This window comes from Solanum dulcamara, chromosome 12, assembly GCF_947179165.1.
Source record: "Solanum dulcamara chromosome 12, daSolDulc1.2, whole genome shotgun sequence".
NCBI lineage: Eukaryota > Viridiplantae > Streptophyta > Magnoliopsida > Solanales > Solanaceae > Solanum > Solanum dulcamara.
In genome coordinates, this window is record NC_077248.1 from 64,742,445 (window position 1) to 64,757,444 (window position 15,000).

Sequence of the window (15,000 nt, forward strand, 5' to 3'; positions counted from 1 at the left end):
TTGAATATCTAAAGAAAGAATTTGAGATGAAAGACCTTGGAAAGACAACTTTTTCTGGGTCTGTAAATTGAACATTTAGTAGATGGGGTCTTTATCCACCAATCTTCCTACACTGAGAAAATCTTAAAATGACTTTAAATGGACAAAGCACATCCATTAAGTACTCCAATGGTTGTTCGATTACTTAAAGTGGATAAAGATCCATTTCGACCTATAGAAGAGATTGAAAAACTTCTTGGTCCTGAAGTACCGTATCTCAGTGCTATTGGTGCACTTATGTATCTTGCTAATGCAATCAAACCTGATATAATATTTTCTGTTAATTTGCTGGGAAGGTATAGCTCATCCCCAACACGAAGACATTGAAACGATATCAAGCATATTTTGTGATACCTATAGGGTACTATTGATATATCAGACCCACATAAAGCTCGATATCAAACAGGCTATCCATTTACATACGGAGGAACTGCTATATCATGGCGATCTACAAAGTAGTCTATTGTTGTTTTATATTATATTCTTCAAATCATGTTGAAGTAATAGCAATTCATGAAGCAAGTAGAGAATGTGTGTGGTTGTTGTAATGACCTTGAGGGTCATTTTCGAAAATTTGTATAAAATTACCATTTTACCCTATCTTTAGCGCCTCGAGTGTTATTTGATAAATTTGCACTATTGGTTCATATTTATAGAGTTTCGAATGAGTTTTGAGGGTCAAAAATATGTTTTGAAGGGTGGTGGTGTAAGTTGACCACGGTCAATGCGCAGTCAACACACGTGAATAGTAACACACGTGAACAATAACTTTTTGGGCAGAAAATGCCCCTTTCTTTCCATTTCAATATTTTTCACCATTTGTTTGAGTTTTTGAACTCTTTGAGGTGATTTGAGAAGAGATTTTTGAGGCAAAGTGTTGTGTAAGTGATTTTTTTACCTAAAACCTTCCTTTTTTATTGAGTATTTGATGATTTTAACTCCTAAATTTTAGTTTCAAATCCCAAAAATCTTTGTTTCTTCCCTAATCCAAATTTAAGGAAAATGATGATTTCTAACTCGTTTTGAACTCTATTTTTATGGGTTTTTCAACCATGAGTTTCTTATTACAAGTAGAATGTGATTTTCCAATAAATTTTGACCCTTTTCGAAAATAGTTAATTTTTGGACCATTTTACCCCTGGTTCCGAAACTTATCAATATGGGTGTCATTGGAATCCTTGTGATGTGTATGTTTCATTGTTGATAGTGGTTGTCATTCTGGGCATTGAATTTGAGAGCTGCTTGTTCTGTGGAGGTGTTCGAGGGTGATTTCGACAATTGAGGTAGGTTTGACTATCCTTCTTTGAGACTGAGATGGGGTAATTAATAATTCGTATGTTATAGACTTTGGAATGGGGTTGTAGTATGAGTTGAGAATGTTATATATATATTGATGCCTGTGTGGGTGGCTTATTTATTAATGTGTTGCCGTGTGGGGGTTTATTTGTATTACATAGCCCATGTGGGGGCCATATTGGTTAACTTATTTGCTTTGAGAGCATGTGATTCGTGACTTGCCTAAGAGAGATGCTTGAGTATATTATTTGACTTGTGATGCCCGCCTGAGGGGTTGAGTTGGGGGGTTTGAGCATGCTTGAGTATTGAAATATTATTGAGAAATTGGTGAATATTTAAATGAAAGTATTTCCTTCCCATTATTATTTATTGAGGGTGAATATCATGTGTAGGTTAAGTTTTGAGAACTTTGAACCTCGTACCACATGCGAGTTGAATATTACGTCCATGCCATATGTGTTTTGATACATTCATCCTCATTCATCATATCATGAAACATGAGAAGTTAAGAAATATGAAAATTCTTTTTGAAAAAGAAAATGAAACACCTTTAAACCTTTATATTTTGAGTCCCTAACTGAGGCAGTTTTACGGTAGGGTAGTGGATGCATTGTGATCCCTTGACCACTAGGAGGTGGCAAGGATGATGAGATATTGTGATTGAGGTATATAGTATGCGAGACCCCCATGGGTCCTGCGTGGTAGCACAGCTCAGCAGGTGTATACGACAGGTTGTGCGATAGTCTTGATTCCACCGTACCACCACATCATTACATCATCATATTGCATTGCATTGCATTGATATCTGTACTACTTGAATTATCTAGTTAATTATGAATATGAGCTGTTATTATGGGTTTACTTTACTCGCGCCATTATATATATAAACTGGCGGCATCAATGCCGAAGTGAGACTTTTCTGTATGTAGGTGGAAGCGTTCCTTAGTTTATTTCATAACTTTGATTAATTCCTTATACTCAGTCGGCTAAAACCTACTGAGTACATGTGAATTGTACTCACTCCTACTTCTGTGTCCCTTTTTGATGCAGATATTAGTCAGGGTATCTTACGTGGCAGCTGATATTCTAGCGGATTGTGTATTCTCAGATTAGTGGTGAGGTCCCGGAATTCAGATCGTCACTAGTCTATTTTTATTTCGAAGTCTTTTGTATCATTCAGAGACTTATGTTGTATCTTCAGACTCGAACCTTGTATTAGATGCTCTTTATATTTATGACACTAGGTTTTGGGATAATTTCTTCATTGTCTTTCTTTTCATTTAAATCGTGGCATGACTTTCTCTTTTGGGAGCCTCGTATGAGTTTTACTTTTAGGATTACACATCAGGTTGGGTTTTGGGATGTGTGTCATCATGACCTCGGTTTTTGGATCATGACAAGATCGATGATACAATTCATCAAAGAAAGATGCGGCTTGAAAAATGATGTCAAAGTACCCACAATTATATTTGAAGACAATGTCGCGTGCATAGCTCAATTGAAAGTGGCTTCATAAAAGGAGACATAACGAAACATATTTCACCAAAATTATTCTTCACACATGATCTCCAAAAGAATTGTGATATTGATGTACAACAAGTTCGTTCGAGTGATAATCTTGCAGATTTATTCACAAAGGCATTACCAACATCAACTTTTGAGAAGTTAGGTATAAGTTTGGAATGTGTCGTCTCTAAAATATCAAATGAAGTTTTCATCAGAGGGAGTAAAATACATGTTGTACTCTTTTTCCCTTAACCAATGTTTTGTCCCACTGGGTTTTTCTGGTAAGATTTTTAATGAGGCAGCACTCAAGGCGTATTACCAGATGTGTGTACTCTTTTTCCTTCATTAGGCTTTTTTTCCATTTGATTTTTTCTAGTAAGGTTTTAACGAAGCACAACATCTATGGGTGTTCAGGATAACTATGTATATTGTCTCATGTAGAATTTTTTTAATGAGACACATTTCACTTGGACATCCAAGAAGGTGTGTTATGAAAGAACAAGTTGATGTTCCACTTTCTAGTGGGACCCACTAAAATAACAAAATTGCATTTTGCTTTTCCCTTCCCCTTTTTCCTCCACTTATTTTTGTCCCCCTACGTTTTCTCCTTTTCACCGATTATAAATAGCCATCGGTGTTGTGCAACTGAACACACACTGATCTTCTAAACTCTATTTTTCTTTTATTCTCTCCTTCTAATTTTGCTAAGTTAGTTTATTTTATAACACCGATTAAATTTATCAATTAGAGTTTGGTATATATATGATGGAGAGAAAAAGTGCTCACTTTTTGACAAACCTAAAGGACCAAAACTGCTCAGTCGATACTTAAGGAATTATTTGGAATCTACTATCAAAGATAAGGGACTATTTTTGTCGTTTTTTCTAATTACACATGTACAACCAAACGTAAGGTTAGAAGTTACTTTGTAATTGTATTATGACAAACAACCAAGTTGTAACTATTCCCTCTATCTTCATTTATGTAGCGTAGTCTATCCAAAATGAAGGTCAGATTTCTATATATTTAGAAGTAACTTAACTTTAAAATTCTCATTTTACCCATAAATAAAATAATTTATAGCCACAAAAATGTCTAAAATTTATTTTAGATCACAAACTTCAAAAATCATGCTTTCAAACTTAAACTTCGTGCTCAGTCGAACAATGTCGCAAAAATTGAAATAAAGAGAGTACTATACTGTGTAATTAATAAGATGTACACCCCAGTACAAGATGGAAGAAAAATATACATTCACAAAGTTTAAGACTAGGACAATTAAACGTTTAAATCAAAGTGAGGAAAGAGAATGATCTTTAACTTGTACATATATATGGTAAAGAGGTCCATCAGCAGTGTCCCTACAAATTTATGAATGCTTTACTATTTTCTTCCTCTTTTTTTGTCATTTTGCACCTTGTTGTGAATATTGCTGGCATCATCAAAAACTTGGGATATAGGGAGAAAAAAAACAATGACTTGCAAGTTTAAGAAACTGTCCAACCCTATCCTCAGGGCAAAGCTAGAGGGGTGGAAGGGATCCATCCGAACTCCCTTTATCGGGAAAGTGCACTGTATATACAAGGCCAAAATATTTGCTATGTATATATAGAACCCGCTTGGTAAAAATTCTATTTACGCCACTGCCCTATCCTCCTTACCTGCTTCATCCATGTGTACCATCTCAAAGGATAAGTATAGGGAAAATTATGATTGGAATATCCTTAAATATGAGGTACCCTGAGAAAGGAAGTTGAATTTCAGTTAATTTTTGGCTGTGAATGCAAGAAAAGCTCCTTCACTAGAAATTCTACTTTGAATCTAGCAACATCTTTGGTAGAAACCTTTTATGTTTTACAAAAGACCCTCAATCAGAGCAAGTTAGAAAGCCCACTCCCTAGTGAATAGTGATGATAACAAGAAATTATAACAAGCCAAACTATCTTAGAAAAGCTGATAAATTAGACAATGTGTTGCAGAAGTGATGATAACCAATAAGAGGATCAAAGTTTTTACCAATACATTCTTATTCTTTCAAAATAACTTGAATGACCTAGTAATAGTACTGCACAACTAAAAATTCTATATTAGGAAAGTACAGTCCTCGTGATGAAAATAATAAAAGTATCATAACATGTTTGACGCATAAAATGAACCAAATGACCAGATCGACTTCAAAATCAGTAAGACCAAGACTCCTAACCTACTTGCTAGCAACTTCAGAAATCCACGCGATTTGGTGACAAAATATCTGGAGGATAGATGACAAGCTTGAACACATTGTCGTTGATATATCCTTCTTGTTTCTCCTGCTGAATAATCCTGGCAGATGCTGCAGCAGCGGGAGTAGGCCAAAAGAGCTCCATATTCTGGAGGGAAGGCACCTCCACTAAACCAAACGGGATTTCATTTAGGCTTGAGCAGTGTTTAAGGAAAACTTGTTGCAGTCTAGGGAAGTGATGGCCTGAAGCATTCCAGTGTTCCAAATTCGTCCTTCCAATATGCAAGACCCGAAGCAGGCGGAATCCTCCATCAAGCGGTTCCCATTTTGTTCCCTTAAAAGCATAGTCTTTTAGTTTCAGCACTTCAAGATTTGGCAGCATACCTAGTGTAGATATATTGCTCCAATCAAGGAAGGTGTCTGATAAAGTCAGCTTCTTCAGGTTTGGTGGGAACTTGTACGATTGGGGAAGACCGGGTATTTGACATTGGGATGGTGGGAGGGGAAATGTGTCATTAAGCAGCTTCAGAGTCTCCAGGTTGTCCAATTTGGCAAGATTATCGAACAAGCTAGAGTCTCCATTTGTAGCCACAAGTGTTGATAACTTCCCACGAATTCCTAACTTCCTTAGACCAGGAGTTCGTGCCAATATATTTTCTTTACAACAATCAGGCAAAACGGTGGAAATGGTCTGGATGTTTCTTCTTACAAATGGATCCTCATTATCCTTCCGCGCTTTGGCTGGAGGACCACGTAAACAACTCAACCCACTGGTGTACAAGTGTTTGAATTGGGACATTTTCCATATATCCACTTGAATGTCAAGCTCACGTGACTTTGTTCCAACAATTAGTGTCTCAAGGTTCCAAAGTTTGGAGATTGATGCAGGAAGCACCCTGAAATTTCCAGAAAGAGATATATACCTCAAGTGAACTAGCTGCACTATCTCATTTGGAAACCTTGGAAAATTGATATACTTCAAGTCTAACACCCGTACCAATCTAAATGCTTCATGGAGGAAAGATGTATGTTCACGAGGTAATTCCATTTCTTCCGAGGCAAAACACAAGAAAGAACGGACATTTGGACCAGAAGGCCTTGAATTTATGAAGTCCAGAAAATGTGAATGCACGCAAAGACGACGATGATATTTGGAAATCGAGCTCAAAGAAGAATGATTCTGAGCAGATGCTTTGAACACCTCCAGGAACTTCTCCTCTGAACCCATTTTTACACTCAAATCTCGCAACATATCATGAATGCGACAAGTCTTGATTCGCCCGTTGGCCCTTTTCTTCGCGACTAAGACTAAATTTCTATCAACAAGATCCTCAAGATATTCTTCTGCTGTATCCTCCAAGCATTCTTGCCCCATTTGCTGTATAAATCCTTCACCAGTCCATAATCTGAGTAATTTCCACACAGGAATTTCAAAGTCTTCTGGAAAGACTCCGAAATAGATGAAGCACACTTTCAAGTGATCAGGTAAATGCTTATAACTCAATGCTAGAACATCCATGCATTGCTTTGGATCCCTGGCAACATATGAACTAACATCATTAGCAACTTTCTTCCACCAGTCACGTGTTTTATCTTTCTTTAAGAGAAGACCTGAGACTACGACAATTGCAAGCGGTAGCCCATAGCATTTTTTGGCAATTTGTAGTCCAATATCTTCTAGCTCTAAGGGGCAGCTACCTTTGCGGAAAACCTTCTTTGAGAGGAGCTCCCAACTTTCTTCATGAGTCAGAAAGCGTAAATGGTGAGGAGGACCTTCAGGGTTAGCATGCAATGCGACCTCTGTGTTTCGAGTTGTCAACAATATTCTGCTCCCACTAGCTGTCTTTGGGAAAGCCATTTTGAGGTCATCCCAAGCCTCCACTGTCCAAACATCATCGATGACAACAAGGTATCTCTTGGTTCTCAAGTGACTAAACAGCTCTACCGCCAATTTTTCATCATTCATTTTATACATTTCATCTGTGATGAGACTTAAAGAATCTAAAATTCCAAGAAAGACCTCCTTTCGGCTATACTGCTGAGACACATAAATCCATGCACGGTTATAGAAGTGGTATTCAACAGAAGGATCAGTATAAACCTTTTTAGCTAAAGTTGTCTTGCCCAGACCACCCATCCCGACAATTGAGATGATCTCTAAGTCCTCTGACCCATTGGTAAGTCGACTACTTATTGTCTTAGCCTCATCATCAAAGCCCACCACATTTTCTTCTTCCACCATCGGAACTCTCTTTTGTGGTGGAATTCTACGAGAAGACTCTTTACCATGTAGGCTTTGAATCCCAAACATCTTCTTGTCATAAATCTCCTTCACCTTCACCTTGATTGATTCAATTTCTTTTGCAACATTTCGAAGCTTTGATGAGTGATCAAATACGTGAAAGGCTCTCCTGACAGTGCTCCTAGCCTTTTGCATTGCTGCATTAGTCACAAACGTGTCAATTATATCCTCCGCCTCATAAGCCACAATGGTGATTTGGCTTACCAACTCTCTGACATATTCATACTCACTGCGCTTCTCTCGAGAGTCCTTAAGAAAAGCTTTCATCAAACTAAGCTCTCTATGAAGAGACTCAACTTGATCCTTTACTCCTGACAGCAAATCCACATGATAAAGGAGTAGTTGTTTCAAATTTAACAAGAGAAATTCGACAACAGCATCAGCCATCTCTTGCTGAAGTGCTTACTCTTCCTGACGAAATCTGAAAGTGTAAAATGCTGAGACTTAATTTTCAGGCACAGCATAAATCAAACGGATAACACAGACGTATTCTATTTATAGGAACACAAATAATTAGTAGTAGATTTGGCACTTGCATATGGATACGACAACAATAACAACAAACCTAGGCTGTTTCGATAGACCTTTGCCTAACAAAAGAATTATGAAATTCATTCATGGTAAATTTCTATTGTGGAGAAAATTTTGGCTCATACTAATTCGAAATTTTTCATGAGAAATCTGAAAGTGCATGACTCACTTCTAGCAGGGCTAGAACACATGACCTCAAGGAACTTTTACTAACATCTTTAACTTGTGTTAAGAGTTGTCAGCACTTGTATATATATTTATTAAATTAAAATTTAACATAGATATACAATGTAATTTTTCAACGAAAGGGTGTCGGTTGACAACCCTCGTTCAAGGGTAGCTCCGCCCTAAGTCCGATATATGACAACAACAACAACAACAACATATCCCATTAAATCCCGTTTGGGGAGGATAGAGTGTGTAAACAACAAATTTTCGAGCCGAGAAAAATAAATAGTCAAGACTGGAAAATTGGAATAACAAAGTGTAATATTTGATTTCAAAATGTAATGTGTGTTACAATCTCTATGATAATCCTCTGATTCTTTAAATAATATGAAATATGTTGAACTTGATTTTGATTTAGAGTCAAGGGCTTGAAAGCTTAGATTTGAATTACTCGTCACGAACACTTGTACGGTTATAACGAATAATAAGTATGAACAAGTAACTTGATCTCAAACTTTTTTGATATTTGCCTTCGTTCTTGATCTTGAACTTGAACTTGAATTTGAATTTAATTACTTGAACTTTGTAGCTCTGTAGAAAATTTGCGGCCTTTGATCCACGAGCTCTCTTATTGCTTCTTGTTCTTCAAAACCTCCTTCTGAGAATAATGAGGACCCCTATTTATAGTTGTAGGGAGAGGTATGCCTGTGTGATTTGATTGGTCGGTTTGAACTGACCAATCAGATGCCTTTGGTGAAGAGCTTCAATTTGATTGGTCCGAACATGTCACATATACACGTGGCATTATTCTAGTGGTTCATTTAATTTGACTTGGATTGGCACATAACTTTGACATGTGGCATGATTTTAGTGACTTATTTAATTTGACTTGGATTGATACCTAACTTTGGCACATGGCATGATTCTAGTGGCTTATTTAATTTGACTTGGATTGCTACATAACTTCGACATGTGGTATGATTTTAGTGGCTCATTTATTTGACTTGGATTGACACATTATTTGGACTATTTTCTTGAATTTAATATAGTCCAAATTAATTTACGAATTTAGATCCAATAAAATTTTAATGCTTACAGAGTGTACACAGACCTTACTCTACCTCGTGGAGGTAGAGAGGTTGTTTACGAATGACCCTCCAACTCAAGTGCAGCTAATCAAAACGGCAGTGAAAAAAAACATGGCAACACTTCTCATACCAATATGAAGCTCTGAAACAACAATTATTTCTCCTACATACAAGGCACAAAACCCTAAGAAAAATTGGTTCTAAATAATTTGAAATATTTCCTTGAAAATCCTATTAATTTTGGGGGGGGGGGGGACAAGTTTTCAATTAAAATGTAGAAGAACTGAAGCTCAGATCCTTCTTTTATCTCAAAATTGCAAATAAATATATGCTAAAAGACTATAAATTGATAGTAGAATATGCTCAGAAAAAAATAATCAGAAGCAACTTTTAAAAAGTATAAATGAATCATAAGACTAACCAGTTTGTTTTCCTCAGAAGCTCAATTTATGGGAAAGAAGGAATTTTTATGAATTCTATTTTGGTGAAAAGAGAGATTCTTTAAAATGTTTTATTCCCATAAGTGTAATGAAAGACTTTGGGTTCTTTTGAGGTCAACTTTAGGGGTCGTTTGGTAAGACAAGCATGGATTTTTGAGATAAGTTATATGAGAATTAGTAATTAATATCGAATTATTAAAATACTCGTTTTGTTTTTTTTATTTTTAAAAACAGATTTTATTTTTATTTGTCACTTTTAATAGATTAAGGAAAAAGACAATTATCTATTTTCATGTTTTATTCTTAATATTAATTACTTATTTCTCAAATAATTTTTTAAGATCTAATATTAAACACATAAATAAAAATTTTATGATAAATACTCATATTAATCATTATTTTAAGGGACAGTGTAAACTTCAAAGTGACAAATCAAGTGAACGAAGTGAGTGGGGGTTGCAAAAACTGAACCGATCGATAAATCGAACCGAAAAAAGTGTTATTGGTTTATTGCTATTGGGTTAACAGTTATTTAATGATTTTATTAAAAAAGAATTAAAGGATTAGCAGTTCGGTATTGGTTTTTAATATTGAATTATCGGGTAAATCGATAACTAATTAAGACAATAATAATTTACCATTTTATATTTACTCGTACACAAATATCAAACAAAAAGTATTAATATAAATATATAATCACTATATCATACTATCGGTGTCTTACAAAATTCACACTTCACACTACTTCATAGTTCACAGTGTATTTACCCTTTGAGCTTTGCCGCTTTAGGTTCACAAAGTCAAAATCTAAAGAACTAAGAAAGACGGCTGCGGTTTGCAAGTTGCAACTACGACAACAAGGATTAGGCGACGGCTAGTGTTGTGAGTTATGAGTTTGATTTCTCTCTTTTTTTACTTCTCGTCTTCTCCCCCTTTTCTGATTTCACCTCTTCTCCGTATCCACTTTCTCAAAAAAATTCAACTTCGCTGGTAAACAATTAAGAGATTATTTCATCCTAGTTGGGGTTAAATCTGATGAGCATTTGAATTTTTTCCTAAAGAAACTCTTTTTCCTTTTTCAGTAATGTTCAAGATTTTCGAAAATTATTGGTGAAGTCGTATATTTATTTTGAAAGCATTTTCTTATTAGTTAAACCGAAAACCGAACCGTAAAACCAATAAATCAAAAATCGATAACAAATATCTTATTGATTTGGTTATCGATTTATCGTATTTAAGAACCGAAAATCGATAAATCTAACCGAATCAACCGATACTCCCCTAGAAGTGAGTATAAAATAATAGTAATGAGATTAGTTATTCTGTAATAAAATAATAATAACAACAAAATATTCCTGACGTCCCTTAAATCCTTTTCCTAATAAGTACAAAATAAGATGGAAGATATTTTTTTTGTAAACAAACAATTTCTTTTTAAAAATTCTGCAATATATGTTATTTTTAATACAACAAATTAGTCAGTCGAGAAAAAATAATATCAAAATAACTAATCACAACATAACTTATCTTTAAGTTTTAAATGAATAATTGGACATATTATATTTCTATACTTATACGCAATCATACATATATTATATATTTACCGATTATTTTTAATTTAGTTAATTTAGTTGACAACTATTTAAATTAATTTTTTTTAAAAAAGTTATAGCTTGTTATTGTAGATTTAATTAATTTTATAGTTGACATTGAAAGAACCCAAAGTCTTGCTGCATTTGTGGGAAAGATCATTTGAAAGGAACTCTTGTTTTCGATGCAATTAAGCTCTTATGGCCAAACTATGCATAGTTTTACATATCTCTGGTCCATCCAATAAATCAACAATAGTAGCAATTAGTTATTATTTGATAAAATCTTTTCACATAATACAAACAATTTCTTCATGTCAAACATAATTTCTTTTATATAAATTTAAAATTATAATTATTTTTTTATAAAATATAAATTTATAGATCTAATTTTATATAGAGAAAGAAAAACTGTAAAATTCCAAATCCTGAGATCCTTGGCGTACCAAATGCTTACAATCCTAAGATGTTTGGTACAAAAGATAATTTCTTCTGTTAAGCATGTTATTACATCTTACTGCTAATTGATAAAACAAAAAGTAAATTGTATATCCACCTTTTCATTTCATATAGACAAGCTATATACTTCCCCATTTCAATTTAAGTGTCTTCATTTGACTAAAATAAAATTTTAAAAATAAAGATCTAGATTTTTTAATCTAGTGATCTCTCGAACTTGGCAGGTAAAATATTAAAATTGAAAAACTTACTAAATATAGCAGACTAAAAAGAAAGTTAGACACTTAAATTTAGCACAGGAGGGAGTATCACTTTGAAGCTGAACCTGCAAAGCAACCAGGAATTTGTACACTAGTCCTGTATAAACTTACAAGGTGATCTCTAACCATAAATTACTGAGGATCTCTATAGTCTATATTCCGGATAACATGGCTCGCTAAAATAATTATTTAAAAGCTAGACTCAACAACAAAAAAAATATATTCAGTGTAATTTCACAAGTAGGGTCTAGAGAGGGTGAAGCGTACGTAGCCTTACTCCTACCTTGTGAAGGTAAATAGACTGTTTTCGATAGATCCTTGACTCAAAAGTTCGACTCAAACAACAAAAACAATCTACACGACCTCAACGATCATCTTTGTCATTATCACTTGATATATCTACCTTATTAACTTCCACCACCAGATCCGTATTTCTTTCCGAAGAAAATGAGCTGGAGTTTATCATACCCGGCTAGCACACCGGCACCAGCAACAGCACGAAGGATATTAGCACCAGCGCCTTTGAAAAGCGACTTGGTGCCTTCTTTCTTCATTATCTGAGAAAATGCATCTAATGAGCCCTTGTACTTTACTTCTTCTCCTGAAGTCATCATCATTCTTCTACGCACCGTATCAATAGGGTAAGACGCTAAACCAGCACCGATAGTGATGCCCCATCCTAGCAAAAAACTCGCGAAGAAGCTATCCTGTGAACGCCAAAAATAGCAATGGTGTTAATAGCCACCAATTTTATTGATTCAAATACTAAAGACACAAAACATAAGGACTAATCACACATAATTCATACATATGAATCTAAAGAGTAAGTTCATCAATTTCTAGAAATGTTGAAACTATGTTGCTCGGACTCTTCAAATATAATGTCGCACGCATGTCGAATCTGTAAAGATATGACACCTGGCCTAACTAATCAATCCCAAAAGTCTATGTGGAACTCTTAACTCACTCTACCATCCCTCTTCACGCCAATTGGAGCATTGGTTCGGGAGCTCAAACGGGGATAAACCTGACTCTAACACCATGTACATATATGGCATTTAGACCTAACTCAACACCAAAAACTAGCTTATACAGGGTGAACTGCACATGTCGATATAAGTAGACCATCATTCCCCAAACAAGGCGAGACTCTAGCTCACTCTAAAGAATACTCCCAAAATAAATTACTTTTGAAGAATCTGATATGCACCCGTTGACATTTTTAAAGAGTAAGAGCAACATAGGCTGAAAGTGCATCGGAAGAGGGGGGGGGGGGGGGGGGGAATCCAACATGTAAGGAGGGAACATCCATATTAGGACTTCATGAAATTAGAAAAAGCACATAGAAACAGAGGTCTAAATCAACATACCTCCAAGTTACCAACCAAAACCAAAGGTTTAAGCGAATCGTATATTCCGAAGTACAAACCACGATAAACAACTATTCCCACACACGAGATGGTGAAGCCACGGTAAAGACCAGGAATACCATCAGATTTGATGGTTTTACGGTAAACATCGAGCAAACCATTAAACTGCCTCTCACCACCCTTTTTCGCAGCCTTAGCATCATTGGCGAGTCGCGTTCTGGCATAGTCCAGCGAGTACACGAACAAAAGGGATGAAGCACCAGCAGCACCACCGGATGCTAAATTTCCTCCAAACCACTTCCAGTAGCCATCCCTTTCTTTATTGAAATTAAAAATTCTCTTAAAATAGTCTTTAAATGCAAAATTCAAGGCCTGCAAATACACAAAATGATATATAATGATTACAAAGAAATTATCAAACTCAAAATTACTGATGCAACTCTCCGGTCCATTCTTTTCCATTTCCCATCACTAGAAAGTCTTACAAGTTTTCACTATCATCACTACAATAATGAAACACAACTAAAAAATGATGGCGAGACCTATTCAAGATGTTCAATGGTGGATTCACTAGATATTCTGTGTTGTTGGTAATATCAAATTGTGGCGATTACTTTTATCTATAACAAGAAATGAAAAAGAACAAGGATTATGGGGGAAAAGTAAAGTAACACTCTAATTTATCTATAATCTATATTTTCTTGGACTCTCCAAAAATGTTATCGCACTCCTGTCGGATCCTCCAAAGTGCACTACTTTTGGAGGATCCAAGATGTGTGATATTTAGCGAGAAGTATGAATATTTTGGTGTCATTCGCCTCTCATTCTATTGCTTTATTTGTACTAATTAAGGTGCAAAATGTCATGCTTTGAGCTTAATAATTTGGGTTTGTATGTGTAGAGGATGATACGAATGAAAAGGAGCGAAAACGAGTAAACTGGAGCAAAGAAAGGAGGAAATTAGGAAACATGATAATTCAGTGCCAAGGACAGTACATCACAGCAGTGGATTCCCAACAACGTGTCCGCACATTTTTGAAGAGTCCGAGCAAAATAGACTATGATAGACAAATTTAATCAGGGATCAACCAACAGAAAGTAAGGATCAGTTAACCTGTGTTGGGAAATATCTGATGACATTTGCAGTATTGCCTCTCCAAAGAGAAAGGACACCTTCATCCTTGATAGTTCTAGTAAAGCAATCCGTAATCCCTTTGTATGGTTCGGAAAGTCTACCGGATTTGATCATCTCATCCTGATTCTGAATCAAAAGCTTGATTCTCTCAATCGGAGCAGCAGCCGTCTTAGACACAGCAGCAGAAACTCCTCCCATTAAAAAGTCCACAATAAAACTCGTTGTTTTCTTCTCTAACGGAGCTTCAGATGGAGCCTGTACAACAACAGGAGCAAGCGATCTCTCACATTGCAAGATAGTAGCTTGACGAGTCGCCACAAAATGACCCTTAATAATCTCATTGACATATCCACCAGCCATATTGTGTGAACCAGTATATTTAAAATGTGCATAGGGAGATATTCGGACGAACAGGCATGAGTCATCGTGTAATTTCTGAAATACAGACTGATGTTGTGATCCATCCGCCATGTTTTGAGATCAACCGATCCAGTGACCTGTAAAGAATGTTACTCCCGTTCAAGTAGTAAGAAGCAAAATTTCTATGAACGTCTCTTACTACTACTCTGTTTTACTCAATTGAGTTTAAGTTCTAT

General features: G+C 35.6%; 2 protein-coding genes across 2 annotated transcripts; both read right to left on the bottom strand.

The window, feature by feature from the left end:
- Positions 1-4,821: 4,821 nt before the first annotated feature.
- On the bottom strand, positions 4,822-9,711 carry LOC129877507 (putative disease resistance RPP13-like protein 3). Its single transcript, XM_055953019.1, has 2 exons — positions 9,573-9,711; positions 4,822-7,785 (listed from the first exon to the last, which is right to left on the bottom strand). The coding sequence occupies exon 2, from the start codon at positions 7,749-7,751 to the stop codon at positions 5,061-5,063; it is 2,691 nt and encodes an 896-aa protein (XP_055808994.1). The 5' UTR covers positions 7,752-7,785; positions 9,573-9,711; the 3' UTR covers positions 4,822-5,060.
- Positions 9,712-12,013: 2,302 nt separating this feature from the next.
- Positions 12,014-14,887, bottom strand: LOC129877134 (ADP,ATP carrier protein 1, mitochondrial-like). The gene is made up of 3 exons (XM_055952618.1): positions 14,384-14,887; positions 13,270-13,641; positions 12,014-12,606 (listed from the first exon to the last, which is right to left on the bottom strand). Exons 1-3 carry the CDS (start codon positions 14,873-14,875, stop codon positions 12,307-12,309), a joined length of 1,164 nt encoding a protein of 387 aa, XP_055808593.1. The 5' UTR covers positions 14,876-14,887; the 3' UTR covers positions 12,014-12,306.
- Between the last annotated feature and the right edge of the window lie 113 nt (positions 14,888-15,000).